Source organism: Schistocerca serialis, chromosome 2, assembly GCF_023864345.2.
Source record: "Schistocerca serialis cubense isolate TAMUIC-IGC-003099 chromosome 2, iqSchSeri2.2, whole genome shotgun sequence".
Lineage (NCBI taxonomy): Eukaryota > Metazoa > Arthropoda > Insecta > Orthoptera > Acrididae > Schistocerca > Schistocerca serialis.
Window position 1 is genome coordinate 983,142,800 of NC_064639.1, and position 25,081 is coordinate 983,167,880.

Here is a 25,081-nt window from a genome sequence, read left to right on the forward strand (position 1 = left end):
GTGTATGAATATCAAGAGCTCAGATGGAAACCCAGTTCTAAGCAAAGAAGGGAAAGCAGAAAGGTGGAAGGAGTATATAGAGGGACTATACAAGGGCGATGTACTTGAGGACAATATTATGGAAATGGAAGAGATTGTAGATGAAGATGAAATGGGAGACACGATACTGCGTGAAGAGTTTGACAGAGCACTGAAAGACCTGAGTCGAAACAAGGCCCTGGGAGTAGACAACATTCCATTAGAACTACTGACGGCCTTGGGAGAGCCAGTCATGACAAAACTTTACCATCTGGTGAGCAAGATGTATGAGACAGGCGAAATACCCTCAGACTTCAAGAAGAATATAATAGTTCCAATCTCAAAGAAAGCAGGTGTTACAGATGTGAAAATTATCGAACTATCAGTTTAATAAGTCACAGCTGCAAAATACTAACGCGAATTCTTTACAGATGAATGGAAAAACTGGTAGATATCGACCTCGGGGAAGATCAGTTTGGATTCCGTAGAAATGTTGGAAAACGTGAGGCAACACTGTCCTTACGACTTATCTTAGAAGACAGATTAAGGAAAGGCAAACCTACATTTCTAGCATTTGTAGACTTAGAGAAAGCTTTTGACAATGTTAACTGGAATACTCTCTTTCAAATTCTGAAGGTGTCAGGGGTAAAATACAGGGAGCAAAAGGCTATTTACAATTTGTACAGAAACCAGATGGCAGTTATAAGAGTCGAGGGGCAAGAAAGGGAAGCAGTGGTTGGGAAGGGAGTGAGACAGGGTTGTAGCCTCTCCCCGATGTTATTCAATCTGTATATTGAACAAGCAATAAAGGAAACAAAAGAAAAATTCGGAGTAGGTATTAAAATCCATGGAGAAGAAATAAAAACTTTGAGGTTCGCCGATGACATTGTAATTCTGTCAGAGACAGCAAAGGACTCGGAGGAGCAGTTGAACGGAATGAACAGTGTCTTGAAAGGAGGGTATAAGATGAACATCAACAAAAGCAAAACGAGGATATTGGAATGTAGTCGAATTAAGTCGGGTGATGCTGAGGGAATTAGATTAGGAAATGAGACTCTTAAAGTAGTAAAGGAGTTTTGCTATTTGGGGAGCAAAATAACTGATGATGACAGTAGTAGAGAGGATATAAAATGTAGACTGGCAATGGCAATGAAAGCGTTTCTGAAGAAGAGGAATTTGTTAACATCGAGTATAGATTTAAGTGTCAGGAAGTCGTTTCTGAAAGTATTTGTATGGAGTGTAGCCATGTATGGAAGTGAAACATAGACGATAAATAGTTTGGACAAGAAGAGAATAGAAGCTTTCGAAATGTCGTGCTACAGAATAATGCTGAAGATTAGATGGGTAGATCACGTAACTAATGAGGAGATGTTGAATAGAATTGGGAAGAAGAGGCACAACGACTAGAAGAAGGGATCGGTTGGTAGGAAATGTTCTGAGGCATCAAGGGATCACGAATTTAGCATTGGAGGGCAGCGTGGAGGGTAAAAATCGTAGAGGGAGTCCAAGAGATGAATGCACTAAGCAGATTCATAAGGATGTAGGTTGCAGTAGGTACTGGGAGATGAAGAAGCTTGCACAGGATAGAGTAGCATGGAGAGCTGCATCAAACCAGTCTCAGGACTGAAGACCACAACAACAACTACAACAAACTCGGCTTCTGATAATTTGTTTTTCTTCAGTGTGTTGAGGCCGGTAGCCAAAGATGAACTTCGCAGTCCCATCCAGATGCTACGCTCTAGTTTCAGTCTACATAAATAATAAATTTGTTAATATGTTCTTCAGATCATTGCATCGATTAGCAAAAAAATCATATGTATCCAGAGAGAACAAAAATAATCGAAGACGTTTGTCACATTTTTGAAACTCTACATCTATACTTACATCTGCATATGTACTCTGTGAGCCACTGTACAAAGTCTGGTGGAGGGTATTCACACCAGTATTAGCTTTTTTGTGCCCTGTTCCATTCGCATATCGAGCGAAGGAAAAACGACTATATACACTACTGGCCAATAAAATTGCTACACCACGAAGATGACGTGCTACAGCCGCGAAATTTAACCGACAGGAAGAAGATGCTGTGATATGCAAATGATTAGCTTTTCAGAGCATTCACATAACGTTGGCGCCGGTGGCGACACCTACAACGTACTGACATGAGGAAAGTTTCCTACTGATTTGTCATACACAAACAGCAGTTGACTAGCGTTGCCTGGTGAAACGTTGTTGTGATGCCTCGTGTAAGAAGGAGAAATGCGTGCCATCACGTTTCCGACTATGATAAAGGTCGGATCGTAGCCTACCGCGATTGCGGTTTATCATATCGCGACATGGCTGCTCGCGTTAGTCGAGATCCAATGACTGTTAGCAGAATATGGAATCGGTGGTTTCAGGAGGGTAGTACGGAACGCCGTGCTGGATCCCAACGGCCTCGTATCACTAGCAGTCGAGATGACAGGCATCTTATCCGCATGGCTGTAATGGATCGTGCAGCCACGTCTCGATCCCTGAGTCAACAGAGGGGGACGTTTGCAGGACAACAAACATCTGCACGAACAGTTCGACAACGTTTGCAGCAGCATGGACTATCAGCTCGGAGATCATGGCTGCGGTTACCCTTGCCGCTGCATCACAGACAGGAGCGCCTGCAATGGTGTACTCAACGACGAACCTGGGTACTCGAATTGCAAAACGTCATTTTTTGGGATGAATCCAGGTTCTGTTTACAGCATCATGATGGTCGCATCCGTGTTTGGCGACATCGCGGTGAACGCACATTGGAAGCGTGTATTCGTCATCGGCATACTGGCGTATCACCCGGCGTTATGGTATGGGATGCCATTGGTTACACGTCTCGGTCGCCTCTTGTTCGCATTGACGGGACTTTGAACAGTGGACGTTACATTTCTGATGTGTTACGACCCGTGGCTCTACCCTTCATTCGATCCCTGCGAAACCCTACATTTCAGCAGAATAATGCATGACCGCATGTTGCAGGTCCTGTACGGGCCTTTCTGGATACAGAAGATGTTCGACTGCTGCCCTGGCCAGCACATTCTCCAGATCTCTCACCAATTGAAAACGTCTAGTCAATGGTGGCCGAGCAACTGGCTCGTCACAATACGCGAGTCACTACTTTTGATGAACTGTGGTATCGTGTTGAATCTGCATGGGCAGCTGTACCTGTACACGCCATCTAAACTCTGTTGGACTCAATTCCCAGGCGTATCAAGGCCGTTATTACGGTCAGAGGTGGTTGTTCTGGATATAATTTCTCAGCATCTATGCACCCAAATTGCGTGAAAATGTAATCACATGTCAGTTCTAGTATAATATATTTGTCCAATTTATAGCCGTTTATCATCTGCATTTCTTCATGGTGTAGCAATTTTGATGGCCAGTAGTGTACTTCTACAACCACCCTAATCTCTTTACCAACCTTGTGGTCTGCACGGAAGCACTTTGCAGAGCACGCACTGCCGTTCGTGGTGATCACACGAACTATGTCCCGTGTTTTATAGTGACAGGGGACTGTCATGACTCCCGGTGAGTTGAGTATAGTTTTGTCTTTGAATTAAAGTGTTTTTTCTGTCCGTCTCATAGCGTATTTCCCTCAGTTAGCTTCTGTACTACAGTGTAGCAGTTCTCTTTCTATGTATGGTCCAAGCTTCGCAGAATTATGTTACTTGGCAGTGACACTTCATGCGAAAGTTACTTTCGTTCTACAGTTTTGCGCACCAGAGTATTTGCGGAGCTACTCCATATAATCGTATCTGGGTTAGTAGGCGACAATGTAGGGCAGTGTGGAATGTATTTTCGAAACCTAGGAGGGCGGAATCGATCTGTTCTCAAGCATCTACTGCTTGCTATTTGTCATGACTTGTAAAGTGAGATTGCCGTTGTAATACCGGGTGGTTGTAATTAAAGTGCAGCTACTCACGGATGCCCAGTGTGGGCTGTAATTTTGTTACGTTAATGCCGAACGTATTTACGCAGGAAAAATAATTAACTCCAATTGTGGCCACCAGATGCAAAGCTGGCTTTTTACAGAGTTTATCTGACGCTATGACATCCACGCTGTCATTTGCAACCCATAACTTGAGTGAAGAGTATGATTATTGAGAAAAGAGACAGTGAACTGTTAGTGAAACCGTTTTATGTCAACGGCAGCGAATAGCGTTGCATCGATAGAATATCGTCGACTGAAAAGCCTGAGGAGAGGATCGATGTCATTAAATGGCTTAAAAAGATCATTTTAAAAATAGGGAACACGGGTGAGTTTGGTGTGGTACCTGGAAGAGGAAGGAGTCCTATCCTGGTGGAATTTATTGACGAGATTGCTGTAACTGACCAGGCATCACGCGCTTCGGGTGTAGCTAGTGGTCGTGCAGTGTCACAAGAATTATCCACCCCAAGGTCAACAGTACGGCAAGTTTTGCGATCTATTTTACGCTGATCCATATGGTGCTGAAAAATAAACCTCATGACCTGCAGCGATGTTCTGAATTTGCTCTTCGGTTTCTGGCACGGTTCGAAGTTGATGACCTGTGGCTGGGCAATATTCTATGGAGTGACGAGGCGTATTTTACACTACAATAGGCAGTGAACACAGAGAAATGCCTAATTTAGGGTATTGTTAAATCACGTGTTGTGCACCAAGAGCAAATGCGATCACTGTATGTACTGTGTGGTGTGGATTCACAAGCAAATTTACTCTCGATCAGGTCTTCTTTGAAGAGAGTACACCCAGAAGACCTGTCATCTGTACCGTGACGTCTGCACATTTTCGGAACTTCCTTGTACAACATATGATTCCCTCTGTGGAAGAGGGCAACTTTTTTGATGCAAGACGGGGTAACTCTTCATGTTGTTCGTCCAGTGAAAAATCTTATTGCAACCTTCCACGAACGTGTTAACTCCAGAGGTTTTCCAGATACATGGTCTGCAAGGTCACCTGGTCTCAATCTATGCGACTTTTGGTTCTGGGGATATCTAAACGAACCCGTTTACCAGGGACACGTGAGATCTCTTATCTGATCTGAAGGCCAATATACAGGAACACGTTGCTCAGAATCCACCAAAACTGCAGCGAGCAACTGTTAATCACGTCGTTTTACGGACGCAGCATCTCGTCGTCGTGTCCGGTATTCATACTGAACAACTTCTGTAAGCGGCCGATAACAATAAAATCAACATTATGCTTTTCTCACTTGTTTGATTTTTGCTGCCCCGTCCTAATCGATTACATATGGAAACATTTTTATACGTCTTTTTTGCATTTGCAGTGTCAGATTTGCACATGGTGGCCAAAACTGGAACTAATTTTTTCTAGCGTAAATCGGTTTCACATTAACACATTAGAATATCTACCAAGCTTCACTGTGAGCCGTGGCGGCTGGAGCTAGGGTTTTCCATTTGCATCACTGATATCGATATTCGGCTGTCCTGCTATCTTTGACTGCTCCCCCAGGCGGTTTTCATGGTACACGTGTGACGAGTGAGTCTCCGGTCGGCGTTCAACGAGCCAACTTGTGTTGAAAACAAGCCCGCTTCCCTAACAGTGGTGCATGGGCCTCGCCGTGCTCGCCGCCCTTGTCTTTTGGCTCGCACTGGATGTACAATGCCGATCATTGACGTGCAAAATTGTGGTGGGTTAGTCGTATCACGCTGAATTGCTTCCCAGCTCGTAATTTGCAAGCTCCAAGTTACGTATGACTTTTATTCTGTGTTTAACTAAGAAGATTATTGAAACTTACTGTGACATGGTTAGCTACCGGAGATGGTTCTGAACTTGGTTCCACAGTGGCTATTTTAAGGAGGCTGATGTTCCTCATTCCGTTTTTGATCATCTGTGGAGTGTGTGTTTTAAGTGGTTTTCACGCAAATTTTAACTTGTTTTAGGGCATATTGTCCGCTTTGGGACTGGCTGCGGTTGTGTACGTGCCCGGCAGCCGTAGAGTTAACGGTTTAATCATTTGTCACGGCAACATTTGGTATGTTTATTTAATGTTGAAAGTGCCTTAAGGCAACTGAAAGTGATCTTTAAGTTTCCTGCTAATTTACTGGGACACGGGTAATGTTAGAGTATTGCTCCTTAAGAATCTGGGGGCGTGGTTATTATATATTTCAGTGTGGCTATGATTTGACCTTGTTTTCATTGCAATCTATTTGTGCTACAGGCCATTTGTTAAGACTGGTCGTTCCCTGTCGTCGGCGCGGTTATGGATTCTTGTTAGAACCGCTCATTGTGAGGCCGGTCGGATTGTATATAAATATATACCGCCTGGTATGTGACACTGTGCCCAAGCCGTGGGGAGTGAACGCTGGTATAGCCTGCCGGCCGTAGCGTTATTGCTTCCAAACACTGCTGTGGGCCTTAACGCTGTTCTCTAAAGTTAAGTGCAATTTGGGAATCATTCTAAGTCATTATGTCCGTTTGTTAAGTGAGGCCACCTTGTTAATAATGGCGCTTCTGTAAGTAAGTTTATTGACTGAGTTACTACTAGCCCTTCTTATTTAACTCTTATGTTAATCATTTGTGTGTCTTTAATGAACGTGAAACTTGTTATTATTCCTGTGTGCAAGTTTTGCTACCTTGGTTGGCCCACTTTGTATTTTTGGTATAAGCATGTTTCACTGTGCACCTTTACGTGGGTAGTTCAGTTTTATTAAGCTTTAAGATGTCTTTGTTCTTTATGAAGTTGTGGTATTATGTGGCTGTGTAACTTCGGTTGGAAGTGTATTGTATTATTAGTCTCTTGAGACACGGTTAAACAAGAACGATTGTTTGTGATTGATTATTCACCGTGCCTACTGTCAATGATTTTGGTTGCGGACGTAAAATAATGATTGTCATTCGTGTTTATGTAATTCAATCAAAGTGAAGATTGGTATATTGCATCAGTAAAGGGGCAAATGCCCGAATTGAAGTTTATAATAAAGTCTGTTTTGAGTCAAGTTAAAATTGAAAAACAATCACAAGCTTGTCCATCACCAGTAATCCAGGGCTTCCTATTTCATTTAAATAACTATGGTGAGATTGTAATTTTGATTTTCTAATGAACGGGGTAGTACCACGGTTCAGACTGCCATATGATAATTACCATCCACATTAGACCTCTGTGAGTAGCTTCACTTCAATTATAACCACATGGCACAAGAAGTAAGGAACTGTTAATTCTATGTCACGTGTACCAATTACTTAATTTACAGTCCCAGAGGGCTGTCATTCGGGAACCATTGAGAACAGAGCGCATTTTACAGGATGTTTTGTCCGTTCTTAATGGCCCATAATGTGACCCCCTCATCAAACTTACTCCATAAAAAGGCAGCGACATACACCGATGAGTCAAAACATTATGACCACTACCCACCGCTAAGTTGCTTGTTGCGGACACATGACTCGGTAACAGAAGTATACAGGGTGTCACAGGAGTAATGGTTAACATTCGGGGATATGACAGGAACGATCATTCGAAGCAAAAAAGTCTAGTAAACGTGGGTCTAAAAAACATAACTTAAGAGCTATGAGCACCCTCTTTGATATAGTGAAACATATGTGTTTTACTGCTAGCTCTTTGCCTTCCACATTTAGGTGGGAGGCTGTATGGACCAAAACAAGAAAAAACTGTCTAGTAAACATGGACTCTAAAATGCATAAGTTAAGAGCTACAAGCACTTATTCAGTAGAAGAGATGTGTTTAACAGTAGCGAAAATGGACAAGTGCTCTTAGCTCTTAAGGTGGGCAGTTTCGAGCCCATGTTACCGGACAGTTTTTTCTTGTTTTGGTCAATACCATCACCTCTTAACCTGGGGAAAGCAGAGTGATTGTGGTTGAAGATGAAGAACTGCTCATAGCTCTTGAAGTGCGCATTTTGGAGCCCATGTTTGCTAGACTTTTTTGCTTCGAATGACCGTGTTTGTCATGTTGTTGTTGTAGTGGTCTTCAGTCCTGAGACTGGTTTGATGCAGCTCTCCATGCTACTCTATCCTGTGCAAGATTCTTCATCTCCCAGTACCTACTGCAACCTAAATCCCTCTGAATCTGCTTAGTGCATTCATCTCTTGGTCTTCCTCTACGATTTTTACCCTCCAATACTAAATTGGTGATCCCTTGATGCCTCAGAACATGTCCTACCAACCGATCCCTTCTTCTAGTCAAGTTGTGCCTCTTCTCCCCAGTTCTATTCAGCATCTCCTCATTAGTTATGTGATCTACCCATCTAATCTTCAGCATTCTTCTGAAGCACCACACTTTGAAAACTTCTGTTCTCGTCTTGTCCAAACTTCTTAACGTCCGTGTTTCACTTCCATGCATGGCTACACTCCATACGAATACTTTCAGAAACGACTTCCTGACATTTAAATCTATATTCAATGGTAACAAATTTCTCTTCTTCAGAGACGCTTTCCTTGCCACTGCCAGTCTACATTTTATATCCTCTCTAGTTCGACCATCATCAGTTATTTTGCTCCTTTACTACTTTAAGTGTCTCATTTCCTAATTTAATTCCCTCAGCATCACCCGATTTAATTCGACTACATTCCATTATCCTCGTTTCATCTTATATCCTCCTTTCAATACACTGTCCATTCCGTTCAACTGCTCCTCCAAGTCTTTTGCTGTCTCTGACAGAATTACAATGTCATCGGCCTGTCTGTCATATCCCGGAATATTGACCATTCCTAGTGGATCGCCCTGTGTGAACGGAGCAGCGGCGAATGTGGAATCATTTGACTATAAGTGCCGCAAATGGACTAATCCGCCGACTTAAGCGACTTTGACGAAAGCCAGACTGCTGTGCCCCCGTGCCTGGGAGCGATTATCTCGAACGGCGAAGCTGTTCGACTGTATGAGTGCTACTGTCGTGAGTATCTTTGTAAAGTGGTAGAAGAATTCTGAACCACAAGTAGACGGCAAGAAGTTAAACGTCCATACATCGCCACAGAAAGTAGAGATCGAAGGATTGTCCGCTCTCTAAAGCAGGATAGGCTGCGATCTGTGGCAGATCTGACGACAGAACACAATGCTGGCGCAGGCAAAAGCGTTTCGGAGCACACCGCGTACCTCACGGTGTTCCGCAGCAGAGGACCCCAACGTGTTCCCATGTTGCCCCAACAGCATCGTCAGTTACGATTACCGTGGGCATGGAATCATCGTGATTGGACCGCGGATCAATGAAATCGTGTCGCCTGGTCGGATGAATCCCGTTTATTTTAAACCAGGCAGGATGGTCTTGTCCAGATACGCCGGCATCCAGACGAACGGCTGCTAGAAACATGCAGCGCGCCATGGACGCAGGCCGGTGGGAACAGTGGGACATTCATCTGGGCATCCACGAGACCTGCGGTTCTAACAGGAGGAACCATGGCAGCAGCGGACTACGTGAACATTATTAGGGACCACCTGTAACTCCTTATGATTGATGTCCCCTCAATAGCGGTAGCACCTTCCAACAGGATAACTGTCAGTGTCACGAAGCCAGAATGCTGCAATGGTTTCAGGAGTATGATAGTGGACTCACGTTAATGTCATGGCCATCAAATGCGGCTTGTCTGAATCCGATGAAACCCAACTGGGACGCTATCGCGCGCTATCTCGGTGCCCGCTAACCAGCAGCGTGTAAATTAAGGAAAGTATGTGACCTGTGCGTAGGCATCTAGTGCCACAAATCTCTGGAAAGCTATCAAGTTACTTATCGAATCCACTGCACGCAGAATAACCGCCGAATTGCGTTCCAGATGTGGACCCATACGCGTTTAAGCAGGTGGTCATAATCTTGTAAATAATAGATTTCAGTTATCAGTCGTCCTTCTTAAATTTTATTGGCAGATCTAAATTTCAGCTAGAAACTAGCGATTCTCAATGCTAAGAATACAAAAGGTACATAGTTAGATGGTGTCATCAAAAAGCTGCAATTAATGGCTTAACTCATATGGCTTGTATATTACGTATCACTATCATTTTTGATCAATGGATGTAATGCATGTTGCTCCGGCTTCATCCACAGTTCATTGAATACTACTATTTGCGGAAGGCGGGCTGTATGGAGAACACTCCGGTTGGTTACATGGCGCCATCTATATGAACTACGTATGAACCTCAAGGGAAGTAAACCACTTCAAATTTAATTACACAAAATGAAACATAAGTGAAATTCTAACATTGTAGTCCGATTTATTTCATATTTATCACCAAGTAATAAAATTTCCAGGTTCACTCCTTGAGTCCGTTATTTTTATTAAAACATTTAAATTACGTCAGGTGGATAAAACTTTTTTGAATATTTTAAAACATTTTTTTTAAATTTATACAACACTAGAATACACGTGCTGTGTAACACATATTAGTTGATGTGGCTTAAATATATTTATTTTTATATTATATTATATTATATTTGCATTCACAAGGAAAATCGGTTTTAAGAGAGAAAGAGGTTAGCACCCTCTATATCTATAGCGGAATAGCCAAATTGTAATAATCATGCAGCTGACTGATGTTTGGCGCCATCTATGAACTATTTAGTAAATATGATGAACAATATACTTACTATGTTTTAATAAAGGAAGATATAATTTAAAATAAATATGTTTAAGCGATATCAACTAACATGTGTACACAGCACGTGTCTTCTAGTGTTTTAAATACTAAAAAAAGTGTTTTAGAAAATTCAAAAAAGTTTTACCCACGTGACGTAATTTAAATGTTTTAATAATAATAACGGACTCACAAGGAGTGGACATGGAAATTATGTTACTTGATGATAAATATGAAATACGTCGGACAACAATGTAAGAATTTTACTTATGTTTCATTTTGTGTAATTAAATTTGAAGTGGTTTACTTCCCTTGAGGTTTATACGTAGTTCACATAGATGGCGCCATGTAACCAACCGATGTGTTCTCCGGACAGTCCGCCTTCCGCAAACATTAGTATTCAATTAACTGTGGATGAAGCCCGACCAACAGGCATTACATGCATTATGACATCTATAACTACACTACTGCCATTAAAATTGCTACACCACGAAGATGACGTGCTACAGACGCGAAATTTAACAGACAGGAAGAAGATGCTGTGATATGCAAACGATTAGCTTTTCAGAGCATTCACACAACGTTGGCGACGGTGGCGACACCTACAACGTACTGACATGAGGAAAGTTTGCAACCGGTTTCTCATACACAAACAGCAGTTGACCGGCGTTGCCTGGTGAAACGTTGTTGTGATGCCTCGTGTAAGGAGGACAAATGCTTACCATCACGTTTCCGACTTTGATAAAGGTCGGATTGTAGCCTATCGCGATTGCGGTTTATCATATCGCGACATGGCTGCTCGCGTTAGTCGAGATCCAATGACTGTTAGCAGAATATGGAATCGGTGGGTTCAGGAGGGTAATACGGAACGCCGTGCTGGATACCAACGGCCTCATATCACTAGCACATTGGAAGCGTATATTCGTCATCGCCATACTGGCGTATCACCCTGCGTGATGGTATGGGGTGCCATTGGTTAGACGTCTCCGTCACCTCTTGTTCGCATTGACGGCACTTTGAACAGTGGACGTTACATTTCTGATGTGTTACGACCCGTGGCTCTACCCTTCATTCGATCCCTGCGAAACCCTACATTTCAGCAGGATAATGCACTACCGCATGTTGCAGTTCCTGTACGGGCTTTTCTGGATACAGAAAATGTTCGACTGCTGCCCTGGCCAGCACATTCTCCAGATCTCTCGCGGACTGAAAACGTCTGGTCAATGGTGGCCGAGCTACTGGCTCGTCACAATACGCCAGTCACTACTCTTGATGAACTGTGGTATCGTGTTGAAGCTGCATGGGCAGCTGTACCTGTACACGCCATCCAAGCTCTGTTTCACTCAATGCCCAGGTGTATCAAGGCCGGTATTACGGCCAGATTTGGTTGTTCTGGGTACTGATTTCTCAGGATCTATGCACCCACATTGCGTGAAAACATAATCACATGTCAGTTCTAGTATTATATATTTGTCCAATGAATACCCGTTTATCATCTGCATTTCTTCTTGGTGTAGCAATTTTAATGGTCAGTAGTGTATGTACCTCTTGTTTTCTTAGCATTGAGAATTGCTAGTTTCTAGCTGAAATCTAGATCTGCCAATAAAATTTAAGAAGGACGACTGATAGCTGAAATCTGTTGTTTGCAAGTCAATATAACAGTCACGAGATATCCCGTGGTCTAGGAGTAGCGTCTTTGATTCATAATCAAAAACGTCTTCGGTCCCGGGTTCTATCCCCGCGACTGCCTAAATTTTGATAAATAATCAGCATTGGCGGCCGAAGACTTCCGGCATAACAAGTCAGCCTCATTCTGCCAACGGTCTTGTCAAAGAGGGCGGAGGAGCGGATAGAGGTTCAGGGCACTCTCTTGTCCAAGGGGTGGGAAATTGCCCCTAAAGGCGGAAGAATCAGCAATGATCAACGACATGAGGATGCAGAAGGCAATGGAAACCACTGCATTAAAGACACGTAACGTGTATCCACAGGACATGTGGCCTGTAATTGAAGAAGTGTCATGATGATCTCTCCATTGGCAAAAGATTCCGGAATAGTCCCCCATTCGGATCTCCGGGAGGGGACTGCCAAGGGGGAGGTTACCACGAGAAAAAGATTGAATAATCAACGAAAGGATAACGTTCTACGAGTCGGGGCGTGGAATGTCAGAAACTTGAACGTGGTAGGGAAACTAGAAAATCTTAAAAGGGAAATGCAAAGGCTCGATCTAGATTTAGTAGGGGTCAGTGAAGTGAAGTGGAAGGAAGACAAGGATTTCTGGTCAGATCAGTATCGGGTAATATCAACAGCAGCAGAAAATGGTATAACAGGTGTAGGATTCGTTATGAATAGGAAGGTAGGGCAGAGGGTGTGTTACTGTGAACAGTTCAGTGACCGGGTTGTCCTAATCAGAATCGACAGCAGACCAACACCGATAACGATAGTTCAGGTATACATGCCGACGTCGCAAGCTGAAGATGAACAGATAGAGAAAGTGTATGAGGATATTGAAAGGGTAATGCAGTATGTAAAGGGGGACGAAAATCTAATAGTCATGGGCGACTGGAATGCAGTTGTAGGGGAAGGAGTAGAAGAAAAGGTTACAGGAGAATATGGGCTTGGGACAAGGAATGAAAGAGGAGAAAGACTAATTGAATTCTGTAACAAGTTTCAGCTAGTAATAGCGAATACCCTGTTCAAGAATCACAAGAGGAGGAGGTATACTTGGAAAATGCCGGGAGATACGGGAAGATTTCAATTAGATTACATCATGGTCAGACATAGATTCCGAAATCAGATACTGGACTGTAAGGCGTACCCAGGAGCAGATATAGACTCAGATCACCATATAGTAGTGATGAAGAGTAGGCTGAAGTTCAAGACATTAGTCAGGAAGAATCAATACGCAAATAAGTGGGATACGGAAGTAGTAAGGAATGACGAGATACGTTTGAAGTTCTCTAACGCTATAGATACAGCAATAAGGAATAGCGCAGTAGGCAATACAGTTGAAGAAGAGGAATGGACATCTCTAAAAAGGGCCATCACAGAAGTTGGGAAGGAAAACATAGGTACAAAGAAGGTAGCTGCGAAGAAACCATGGGTAACAAAAGAAATACTTCAGTTGATTGATGAAAGGAGGACGTACAAACATGTTCCGGGAAAATCAGGAATACAGAAATACAAGTTGCTGAGGAATGAAATAAATAGGAAGTGCAGGGAAGCAAAGACGAAATGGCTGCAGGAAAAATGTGAAGACATCGAAAAAGATATGACTGTCGGAAGGACAGACTCAGCATACAGGAAAGTCAAAACAACCTTTGGTGACATTAAAAGCAACGGTGGTAACATTAAGAGTGCAACGGGAATTCCACTCTTAAATGCAGAAGAGAGAGCAGATAGGTGGAAAGAATACATTGAAAGCCTCTATGAGGGTGAAGATTTGTCTGATGTGATAGAAGAAGAAACAGGAGTTGATTTAGAAGAGATAGGGGATCCAGTATTAGAATCGGAATTTAAAAGAGCTTTGGAGGACTTACGGTCAAATAAGGCAGAAGGGATAGATAACATTCCATCAGAATTTCTAAAATCATTGGGGGAAGTGGCAACAAAACGACTATTCACGTTGGTGTGTAGAATATATGAGTCTGGCGATATACCATCTGACTTTCGGAAAAGCATCATCCACACAATTCCGAAGACGGCAAGAGCTGACTAGTGCGAGAATTATCGCACAATCAGCTTAACAGCTCATGCATCGAAGCTGCTTACAAGAATAATATACAGAAGAATGGAAAAGAAAATTGAGAATGCGCTAGGTGACGATCAGTTTGGCTTTAGGAAAAGTAAACGGACGAGTGAGGCAATTCTGACGTTACGGGTAATAATGGAAGCAAGGCTAAAGAAAAATCAAGACACTTTGATAGGATTTGTCGACATGGAAAAAGCGTTCGAAAATATAAAATGGTGCAAGTTGTTCGAGATTCTGACAAAAGTAGGGGTAAGCTATAGGGAGAGACAGGTCATATACAATATGTACAACAACCAAGAGGGAATAATAAGAGTGGACGATCAAGAACGAAGCGCTCGTATTAAGAAGGGTGTAAGACAAGGCTGTAGCCTTTCGCCCCTACTCTTCAATCTGTACATCGAGGAAGCAATGATGGAAATAAAAGAAAGGTTCAGGAGTGGAATTAAAATACAAGGTGAAAGGATATCAATGATACGATTCGCTGATGACATTGCTATCCTGAGTAAAAGTGAAGGAGAATTAAATGATCTGCTGAACGGAATGGACAGTCTAATGAGTACACAGTATGGTTTGAGAGTAAATCGGAGAAAGACGAAGGTAATGAGAAGTAGTAGAAATGAGAACAGCGAGAAACTTAACATCAGGATTGATGGTCACGAAGTCAATGAAGTTAAGGAATTCTGCTACCTAGGCAGTAAAATAACCAATGACGGACGGAGCAAGGAGGACATCAAAAGCAGACTCGCTATGGCAAAAAAGGCATTTCTGGCCAAGAGAAGTCTACTAATATCAAATACCGGCCTTAATTTGAGGAAGAAATTTCTGAGGATGTACGTCTGGAGTACAGCATTGTATGGTAGTGAAACATGGACTGTGGGAAAACCGGAAGAGAAGAGAATCGAAGCATTTGAGATGTGGTGCTATAGACGAATGTTAAAAATTAGGTGGACTGATAAGGTAAGGAATGAGGAGGTTCTACGCAGAATCGGAGAGGAAAGGAATATGTGGAAAACATTGATAAGGAGAAGGGACAGGATGATATGACATCTGCTAAGACATGAGGGAATGACTTCCATGGTACTAGAGGGAGCTGTAGAGGGCAAAAACTGTAGAGGAAGACAGAGATTGGAATACGTCAAGCAAATAATTGAGGACGTAGGTTGCAAGTGCTACTGTGAGATGAAGAGGTTAGCACAGGAAAGGAATTCGTGGCGGGCCGCATCAAACCAGTCAGTAGATTATTGACAAAAAACAAAAAAAAAGAAATATATAACAGTCACTGCGTGCAACAGCCTTTTGAATGGAAGGTAACCTGAGGTGGTCATAATGTTTTGGTGGTGGTGGTGGTGGTGGTGGTTAGTGTTTAACGTCCCGTCGACAACGAGGTCATTAGAGACGGAGCTCATGCTCGGGTTAGGGAAGGATTGGGAAGGAAATCGGCCGTGCCCTTTCAAAGGAACCATCCCGGCATTTGCCTGAAGCGATTTAGGGAAATCACGGAAAACCTAAATCAGGATGGCTGGAGACGGGATTGAACCGTCGTCCTTCCGAATGCGAGTCCAGTGTGCTAACCACTGCGCCACCTCGCTCGGTATATAATGTTTTGGCTCGTCAGTGTACAGAAGGCGACGCAACGGATAAAAGGGCACCGCCTGAGAAAGGAACATTAACGAGAGGGAGCTTTTGGCAGTAAACTGACCTGGGTGGCGAAGTAGGAGTCTGTGGTGTCTGAGCTGGAGTCGGTGCGCGAGCACTCGTAGCTGGAGGCGGCCAGCTGCGCCTCGCGGTGCATCTCCTCGTTCTTCAGCTGCTGCTGCTTGGCCAGCTCCCGCTGCTCGCGCTCCCGCCGTTCGTTGCGCTGCGCACAAAGGATCACAGTTGGTAACGGAACAACAACAAAGTACATATGGTTCTTCAGTTTCTCCCGGCGTATTTGTTGCTCGAACAGTCCACGGGTATACTGCCGGTTCATAGTGTCCAACGGGCACAATATTTCGGCGATCAGACATGTCGCCATCGTCAGGTGCGCTGAGGAACTGAGCCCCTGAGGGCGGGCGGCCGATTTAAATCCCCTCCCCCGCGGGCCGCTCTCTTCGCCATCCGCGCCCGCGCGCCGGCGGTCGCGAAGACGTGGGCGTCGGAATCTGTCGTAGCGTCGATGTGCTAGCTACGTCCTCCCTGGTCGCCAGTTCGTACTTCTTGCTGAGAGTCTTCTTAAGTACGAACTGGCGACCAGGGAGGACGTAGCTAGCACATCGACGCTACGACAGATTCCGACGCCCACGTCTTCGTGACCGCCGGCGCGCGGGCGAGGACGGCGAAGAGAGCGGCCCGCGGGGGAGGGGATTTAAATCGGCCCCCCGCCCTCAGGGCTCAGTTCGTCAGCGCACCTGACGATGGCGACATGTCTGATCGCCGAAATATTGTACCCGTTGGACACTATGAACCGGCAGTGTACCCGTGGACTGTTCGAGCAACAAAGTACATGTCTACACGCTGAACAATTTAAAACTTTTTTATGACATTGTATATTGGTAAAAATATTATGTTGAATCGATACTGAATTATAAAAGAAAGCTTATCTAACCATGATATACGGAATAGTCACATTAACGTGACGACCAGCTATTTTCGATGTTAACGTGCAATAATCACTCACACACAGCAGGCGAGAGCACTTGGAGTGGAAGCTATACAGGGTGAAAAGTATTTAAACCGACAAACTCTGGGAGGATGTAGGGGACATCAAAACAAATATTTTTCCCTAATGTCATTTTGTCCTACGAAGATTATTTAAACCAGTGGAGGCCGTATTACGCTCTTCAGTTGTTAGAGGCTGTATTACGATCTTCAGTTGTTAGAGGGCGTATTACGCTCTTCAGTTGTAGGCAACTGCTGTCCACCAGTGTAGTAGTGCTTTGTCTGTGTTTACTAATGGAGCGCTACACCTGGAGTGAGTACACTGATATGGTTGGTGCGTACTTACGTAGCGCACCACAACGGACGAACTGCACAGCGGGTTTATCAACAACAATATCCTAATCGCCGTATCCCGCATCATAAGACCTTTGCTGCTGTGTACCAACGTCTGCATGAGACCGGGTCATTTAGCAGATTACCTGGACAGGGACGCCGTCGCACGGTAAGAAAGCTGCAATTTGAGGAAGCTGTCTTGCAGCATGTGGAGCGGGATCCTTCAATCAGCACTCGTGTAATTGCACGTAACATGGGGACGAATTAGACGAATGTAAGAACAGTCCCTCGAGAGCAATTGTTACGTCAATTTCACTTACTGCGCGTCCACAACCTAGAACCAGTTGATTATCCACCCGGGGCACAGTTTTCGCAGTGGTACCTGGAACAGTGTGAAGTGCAGCCTACATTTCCATCCTCTGTGTTGTTTACTGATGAAGCAACGTTCGGGCGTGATGGAGTCTTCAACATGCACAATTCGCATGTTTGGAGTGAGGATAACCCACATGCCACAATTACTAGCGCTCATCAAGTGCGGTTCTTCGTTAATGTGTGGGTCGGTGTTATTGGGAACTATTTAATTGAGCCGTATCTGTTGCCTAGGCCATTAAATGGCAGGCACTATTACAATTTTCTCGCCAGAGCGTTGCCATAATTGCTGGAAGACGTCCCGATCCCTACAAGACAACGCTTGTGATTCCAACATGACGGGGCGCCGACACATTTCAGTAGTCGTGTGCGTCGTTTCCTGGACCGTCGGTTCCCAGGAACGTGGATTGGCAGAGGTGGTCCTGTACCATGGCCTGCTCGATCCCCAGATATGTCCACTCTGGACTTTTCTGCTTGGTGAGTGATGCGCAACCTTGTTTACGCAACCCCTGTTGCATCAGAAGAGGATCTTGTTGCCCGGATAGTAGCAGCAGCAGGAACAATTCAGGATACTCCTGGGGTTTTTGCCCGTGTCAGACAGAACATGATCCGACCGTGTAACCTTTGTTTACGTGTCAATGGAGGCATTTTTGAAAACCCACTGTAATTGAAATTGGGTTGTGTTAATGTGTTGTCTCTTGGTCATAAAAAAATGGAAAAGTGTATTTTGGTTTAATTAATTTGCTGCCAGAGAAATCTGCCTCTACCGGTTTAAATACTCCTCACAGGAAAAAATGACATTAGGGAAAAATATTTGTTTTGATGTCCCCTACGTCGCAGGTTCGAATCCTGCCTCGGGCATGGATGTGTGTGATGTCCTTAGGTTAGTTCGGTTTAAGTAGTTCTAAGTTCTCGGGGACTGATGACCACAGAAGTTGAGTCCCATAGTGCTCAGAGCCATTTGAACCATTTGATGTCCCCTACAACCACCCAGAGTTTGTCGGTTTAAATACTTTTCACCCTGTATAAAACGTGTCGGGGAGACGTCGAAAACATTGCGGTCGTTGTCGTACTGAGGAAACGGAGCTGTTTATCTGACGCCCAAAAGGGTCTGATCATTGGCTTTCGGGCGAAGGGTGGAAGCATTTCCGAAATGGCTAAGTCTGTTAAATGTTCGCGTGCCATCGTGTTTAAAGTATACCGTGCTTGACAAAATAGCGCTATTCAAAACCGGCGCCGAGGCAACTGTGATACACCACAACTAATATACATGTGTAAACTGTAGCTGCGGCGATGTCTACGGGCGAACAGACGTGCATTTGTTGAGCAACTGACCGTTCGGGTGAACTACAGGACACCAGCAGTGTCTCCTCAACGATCTATCAGCGAACGTTGATGCGTATGGGTTTCTACACCGGGTCCCTGGTTCATGCATCCATGCTGACTGCTGTTCACCGCCGAGAAAGGCTGGAGTTTGCACGCCAATACTGCAACTGGGCGAATACTAGGTGGCGACATATGGTCTTTTCACACCAATAATGTTTTATGCTCCATCTGACAGACGGGAAACACCTTACAACAAGCGTCGGAAGGTTCCAGGCCGTAGGAGGGAGCGTTTTGGCCTACTACTTGTTTTCGTGGTAATCACTGGTTGAACTCAGCATTCTGGAAGGCACAGTGGATTAATACAAGTATGCATCCATCCTTGGAGACCATTTTTACCCCTACATGCACTTGCAGTTTACATGCATGGCTAAGAGCACCAGGGTGAGTTTACCGTGCTCCCCGACCACCAAATTCCCAGGATTTAAACCCATCTAGAATCTATGGAACCACCTCGATCCTGCCGTTCGCATCATGGATCCTCAACCGAGAAATTTAGCGCAGTTTGTCACTACACTGGAGTCGGCATGGCTCCACATCCCTGTCGGTAGCACTCCCATCCTGCAAGCCTCATATCGGCCCGCACTCCAAAAGATAGTTACTCAGGCTTTTGACGGGTGGAGACACTGATGTGACTGGACAGTGTATATTTGGATGTTTAAAAATTGATACGAGTTGTTAATTGGAATGCAACGTAGAATAGTTCGTTAGTTGTAAATAACTGTTCAACTCCTAAAGGAACTTTATTATACTGGATTCACATGTGTAAAAACTGTTTCGTGTAAGGCAGGGAACAGGGTTTTTCTTTGGCCACGGAAGTTTGGAACACCTTGCCGAGCTTAGCGACCGAGGACAGTGCCGAACTGGAAACAAAGCGAGGCTAGGTAGCAGACACTAAAGCCGTGCAATCGATGTTTTGAAGAGAACAATGAAAACAATCAGTTCTGTGCGTCGAAAATGCGATTACAAGACCAATGGCATTGTGTCGGGACAGTTTGCGCGATTATAAGTAAGCCGTGCTGCGGCTCGCATTGGTGCTGTTTTTAGGTTTCCGTCCTCTGTTGGAGGCCAGACTGTATTGTATAGCTGACATGGCTGCGGTTGTTTGTATTCTTCTTGTGTTGGCTGGCGCCACTTGGTTTCGAAAGCGTTGCCTGTCCACTAGTGGCAGCAGCGGCGTTATCGATATGTAGTAACTGTGGCCCTATCTTTGGGGTGACGTCGTTGTTCTTCCGGGTCGTGTGAGTGAGCAGTTCGGTTGGGGACTTCGGAGGAGCCAAGAGGGCAGTGCGAGAACATGCCGGGACCACTGGCGGCACGCATGCACTGCCAGATGGAATGGCTGTGGTCGCGAGGGTACACGACCTAGTCGTCAACCGGATCCAACAAGCTTTAAGTTCAGTGGATTTTAATTCTAGCAGTGAAACCTCAACCGTTGTGAGATCTCGCGATTCTCCAGTGAGATGGGTTCGTGTTGCTGCTCGCAGTGTCGCCGAGACGAGGAGCAGCGAGTGGAGTGCTTGGGGAAGGCGGATCTAAATAGATTTCCTCGACTTCTTGTTACTAATTGCTGCATTCTATGTGTTACTATTTGTTAAGTTCAACCAGCGGTATTTTTCCTGCCTGGTGGCCGCTAACGCTCCAGTGACCTGTCCTGGAGGTTAGTGTATGTAACGGCAGTGTACGTTTCCTCGCCTTGCCGCTGCTGTCCGGTAAGGCGTGTTGTTTTGACAGTTTCCTTGATTTGTGGGTCGGTTGGTGTTTCTTCTACTCTGGTAGTAGTGGTTCCTTTCTCCTTTCGGACGCTCGAAACACAGCATTGGTTCAAATGGCTCTGAGCACTATGAGACTTGACTTCTGAGGTCATCAGTCCCCTAGAACTTAGAACTCCTTAAACCTAACTAACCTAAGGACATCACACACATCCATGCCCGAGGCAGACTGTAGCGCCTAGAACCGCTCGGCCACAAACACAGCATTCTGAGGACGTAGTGCTGACCGCCGGTTCCGGCTTTGGCGTGGTGCTTTGGTTATCGGACGTTAGGTAGCTTCAGCATGTTATCATTAGTCATTCGTTAGACTGCCACTAGTCTCAGTTACCATCTTGTGAAGTGGATGCAACTCTTCGCTGCATTTCTCATCGCTCGCGAAAGTGTTTTTGGCCTGACCTACTCAGAGGTCGATTCCTGGAGCATCGTCTGTGACTAGCCCTTGTGTTTTATTATGGTGCTATTATTTTATTATTGTATTACCAACGTGCGACTGCTACGGTCGCAGGTTCGAATCCTGCCCCGGGCATGGATGTGTGTGATGTCCTTAGGTTAGTTAGGTTTAAGTAGTTCTAAGTTCTAGGGGACTGATGACCACAGCTGTTAAGTCCCATAGTGCTCAGAGCCATTTGAACCATTTTGTTAAGTCCCATAGTGCTCAGAGCCATTTGAACCATTTGCATTACCAAGCTACCAGTTGCTTGTCCTTTTGAATTAACCTTGTTATTATATTTGCTGTTTTATTGTATGTTTCTAATTTTTTTTTAAATATAATTGCCATTCCTGGCGTTACAGCACGTTTAAACGGTTGTGCCATAAAGTTTACTATCATTTTATCTCACTGTTTGGTGATCAGTTGCCTGTCTTTTAAATTAGCTTTTGCTATTGCCTTGCTGTTTGACAGTATGATTGTTAATTTTTTTTTAATAGTTGCCATTATTGGCGTTAAGGGCCTTCAGCCGTGACTGTCGCTACATGTCCTAAAATTCTAATGTGGCAACTGTATTTTAGCAGTTAACCTTTAAGACCTAAGTGATTTGTTTTCAGTATTTTAATAACTGTAGTTTGTAAGTTGTAACAAGTTATACAATTCTTAATTTATTGCCATTAAGGCCTTCAGCCGTGAAACTATTCTTAATTTTTTATCATCAAGGCCTTCAACTGTGAGTGTCGTTACTTGTATTAAAATTTTAATTTGGCAATTGTATTTTGCAGCGAGCTTTAAGACCTTGGTCACTTGTCTTTTGTATTTTAATAACAGTAATTGTAAGTTAAAGCAAGTTTAATCAATTCATTAAGGCCTTCAGCCGTGAAACAATTCTTAAATTATTGCCGTTATTTTAATTTGTTGTTGATTTTAAATAAATTGTGTGTGATTAAAAGAAAAGCCAACCAATAGAAACTGATTACGGCCCCGTCCACAATCGTAACCGAATCCTGCCTTCCTTGACCACCAGGTCTCAATAAGCCTTCTCAACAAAAGTTTCGTTGCGGGTGTAAGAATTTCCGGACATAAATTGTGGAGAAGTAAGTGCTCCACAAGTACATAAGAAACAATGGCTGTGGGAGACACCACAATAAGCCATAACTGCCTACGTTATTTGAATGATAAGCTGCCGACAGGTGTTGTTGATATACCTCGATGGGGACAACTGAAAATGTGTGCCCCGACCGGGACTCAAACCCGGGATCTCATACTTACATGTCAGACACTCTATCCACACACACACACACACACACACACACACACACACACACACACATATATATATATATATATCATTTTGTTCGTTTTCGTTCGTTGTATCTGCTCATGGCGGATGTTGCTAGACATCCGTTTCAGGTCGTCGTTGATCCATTAACTCAGTTTTTTTATTACAGAGCGCAGCTAACTCTCTGACCGAACACGCTGAGCTACCGTGCCGGCAGTCCATCTGAGCCACCGACGACACAGATGAATATCGCGACTGCAGGGACTTATCCCTTGCACGCTTCCCGTGAGATCCACACTCCCAACTGTCCACAATCACATACGTGATGTTGCTAATAGATATTTTCCCATCCAATCATTACTCGCGCCCACTAAGGTGACGATTCCCCTAAGATTTCGCGCAACCTGTGGTCGGGTAGCCATTCAACTATATATGAAGATAGGTATTGTTCTCAAAAGAAAAGGTACCATTGATGACCGTGCAGCTTCTCTAGAATAAATGATAACTGACTGAAACCCTCAGATGCCGACAGGTGTTGTTGATATACCTCGATGGGGACAGCTGAAAATGTGTGCCCCGACCGGGACTCGAATCTGGGATCTCCTGCTTACATGGCAGGCACTCTATCAATCTGAGCCACCGACGACAGCTCTACTTAGCTGGTACCCCGTGTCACGGTTCATGAGATTATCGGTCACTGTGGCATGTCCTAAATTGGCCAGACGACAAGAACAGTAGATATCACGTGCAAGGAACATCAGAGGCACACCCGATTAAGACAGGCAACAAAATCAGCCATTGCTGAACACTGTCTAGAGCTAGGTCATACCATGAATTATGAAGAAACCAAGTTTCTAGCACAGATGCCCAGATTTTGGGACAGTGCTATAATGGAGTCAATAGAGATAAAAGTGACCGGGAACAGCAAAACGGAAAAGGGAACAGCAATTCTCCCGAAGATCACAGCGAGCGGGCGCGGACCGCAAAGGGGGCGCCTGATGGAGGGGGAAGGCCACAGGCATAAATACTGGACCAGGTCCACTCGAGTAGTAGTCTCAGGTCGCACCTGATGAAGGTAACGAGCTACGTTACCGAAATATCGTGCAAGTACGACGCTGATATCCGGCAGAACGTCGAACAACCCAAGATGTCATCTATGAACTGGCTTCCGTAGAATACTGTAAAAGCAACTAGCAACTCAAGGTGGAATATTGAGTCACCGAAACTGGTTACAATATCATAAAATTATCTCAAAACGACGGCTGTAGGTGTTTCATTTTATTATGTCAATGCCCAATGTCTGCGCCTCTGCTATAGCTTCCAAAAAATCCAAGACATATCTGATAGTCCGTTTATCAACGCTAAATATTGTAATTTCTGCAACACGCTTTGGGAGTCCGTGATGATTAGTTCGAGCTGGTACGTCTGTGTGCCGTAATAAATTGTCTCACAGATGCCCGTAACTCCGCTGTGTAGATCGACGCCTCAGAGAGGCAGAAGAAGGCATACCTCGCACCATCCTCACTGCAAGCGTTCTGTGACCAAAGTTGGGTTCGTCCCCGTTCTGATATCGGATATCAAGTAAGAAGGGTAGTGCAGCATTCAATAAAGTTACTTGGCCTGCCATAATAATGTGTAACTTACTTTTCGAAATGCCCTCGTAGCCGCGCGGGATTAGCTGAGCGGTCTGAGGCGCTGCAGTCATGGACTGTGCGGCTGGTCCCGGCGGAGGTTCGAGTCCTCCCTCGGGCATGGGTGTGTGTGTGTTTGTCCTTAGGAAAATTTAGGTTAAGTAGTGTGTAAGCTTAGGGACTGATGACCTTAGCAGTTAAGTCCCGTATGATTTCACACACATTTGAACATGTCCTCGTAGTAATGAGTACAGGATTATATCATTGTCAGTCATACTGAAAGGGTGTTAAGTAATTTAAGTAACAGTGACTCAAAAGAAAAAAGCCTTTTGCACTGTTGCTCGTTAGATTTTTTTATTTATCTTGTGCATACAGACGCGTTTCGCCTTAATTACAAGGCATCTTCAGCGGGTGGCAGATCAGCGTCTAATTCTTTATTTCTAAGCCAAACAGCTTTCTCTCGGGTGACGAATTGGTTGAAAGTTTGCACTTTTTTTTACCGTTTTCAATGTATAGCAGTTTAATTGCCATTTTTGTGTGTCACTCAAAACTGACAGTTAAATTGCTACGTATTGAAAACACTGACAAAAAAGAAAACTCCCAGAAGCTGGAAATTTCAGCGTGAGCTGGAATTCCAAAACCACTCATCAGTGATGCAAATTCCTATAACATAAACGTGCTGCTGAAGCCATAAAATTTGAACTATGATGCAATGGAAGAAAGTCATTTGGTCCGATGTATCCTGTTTCACACTGTTTCCAACTTCTGGCCGAGTTAATATCCCAAGAATGGAAGATGACGAGGATTCGGTACGATATGGGTAAGGATATTATGCTATTCCGTGGGCCGTTTTGTTACTCTGCTGGGTCACATTACTGCGAGGATGAACTGTTGCACCTCTCCTGGCCACCACAGTTATCGCATCACGATGTTATAG

The 25,081-nt window shown here is 44.3% G+C and overlaps 1 protein-coding gene across 1 annotated transcript in view; it reads right to left on the reverse strand.

Annotated features, from left to right (window-relative positions):
• Positions 1-25,081, reverse strand: part of LOC126456574 (voltage-dependent T-type calcium channel subunit alpha-1G) — a 795,987-nt gene that overhangs the window by 201,351 nt on the left and 569,555 nt on the right. The window contains exon 18 of the mRNA XM_050092321.1: positions 16,007-16,165. Within this exon, the coding sequence (XP_049948278.1) occupies positions 16,007-16,165 (159 nt within the window). The remainder of the gene's footprint in view (positions 1-16,006; positions 16,166-25,081) is intronic.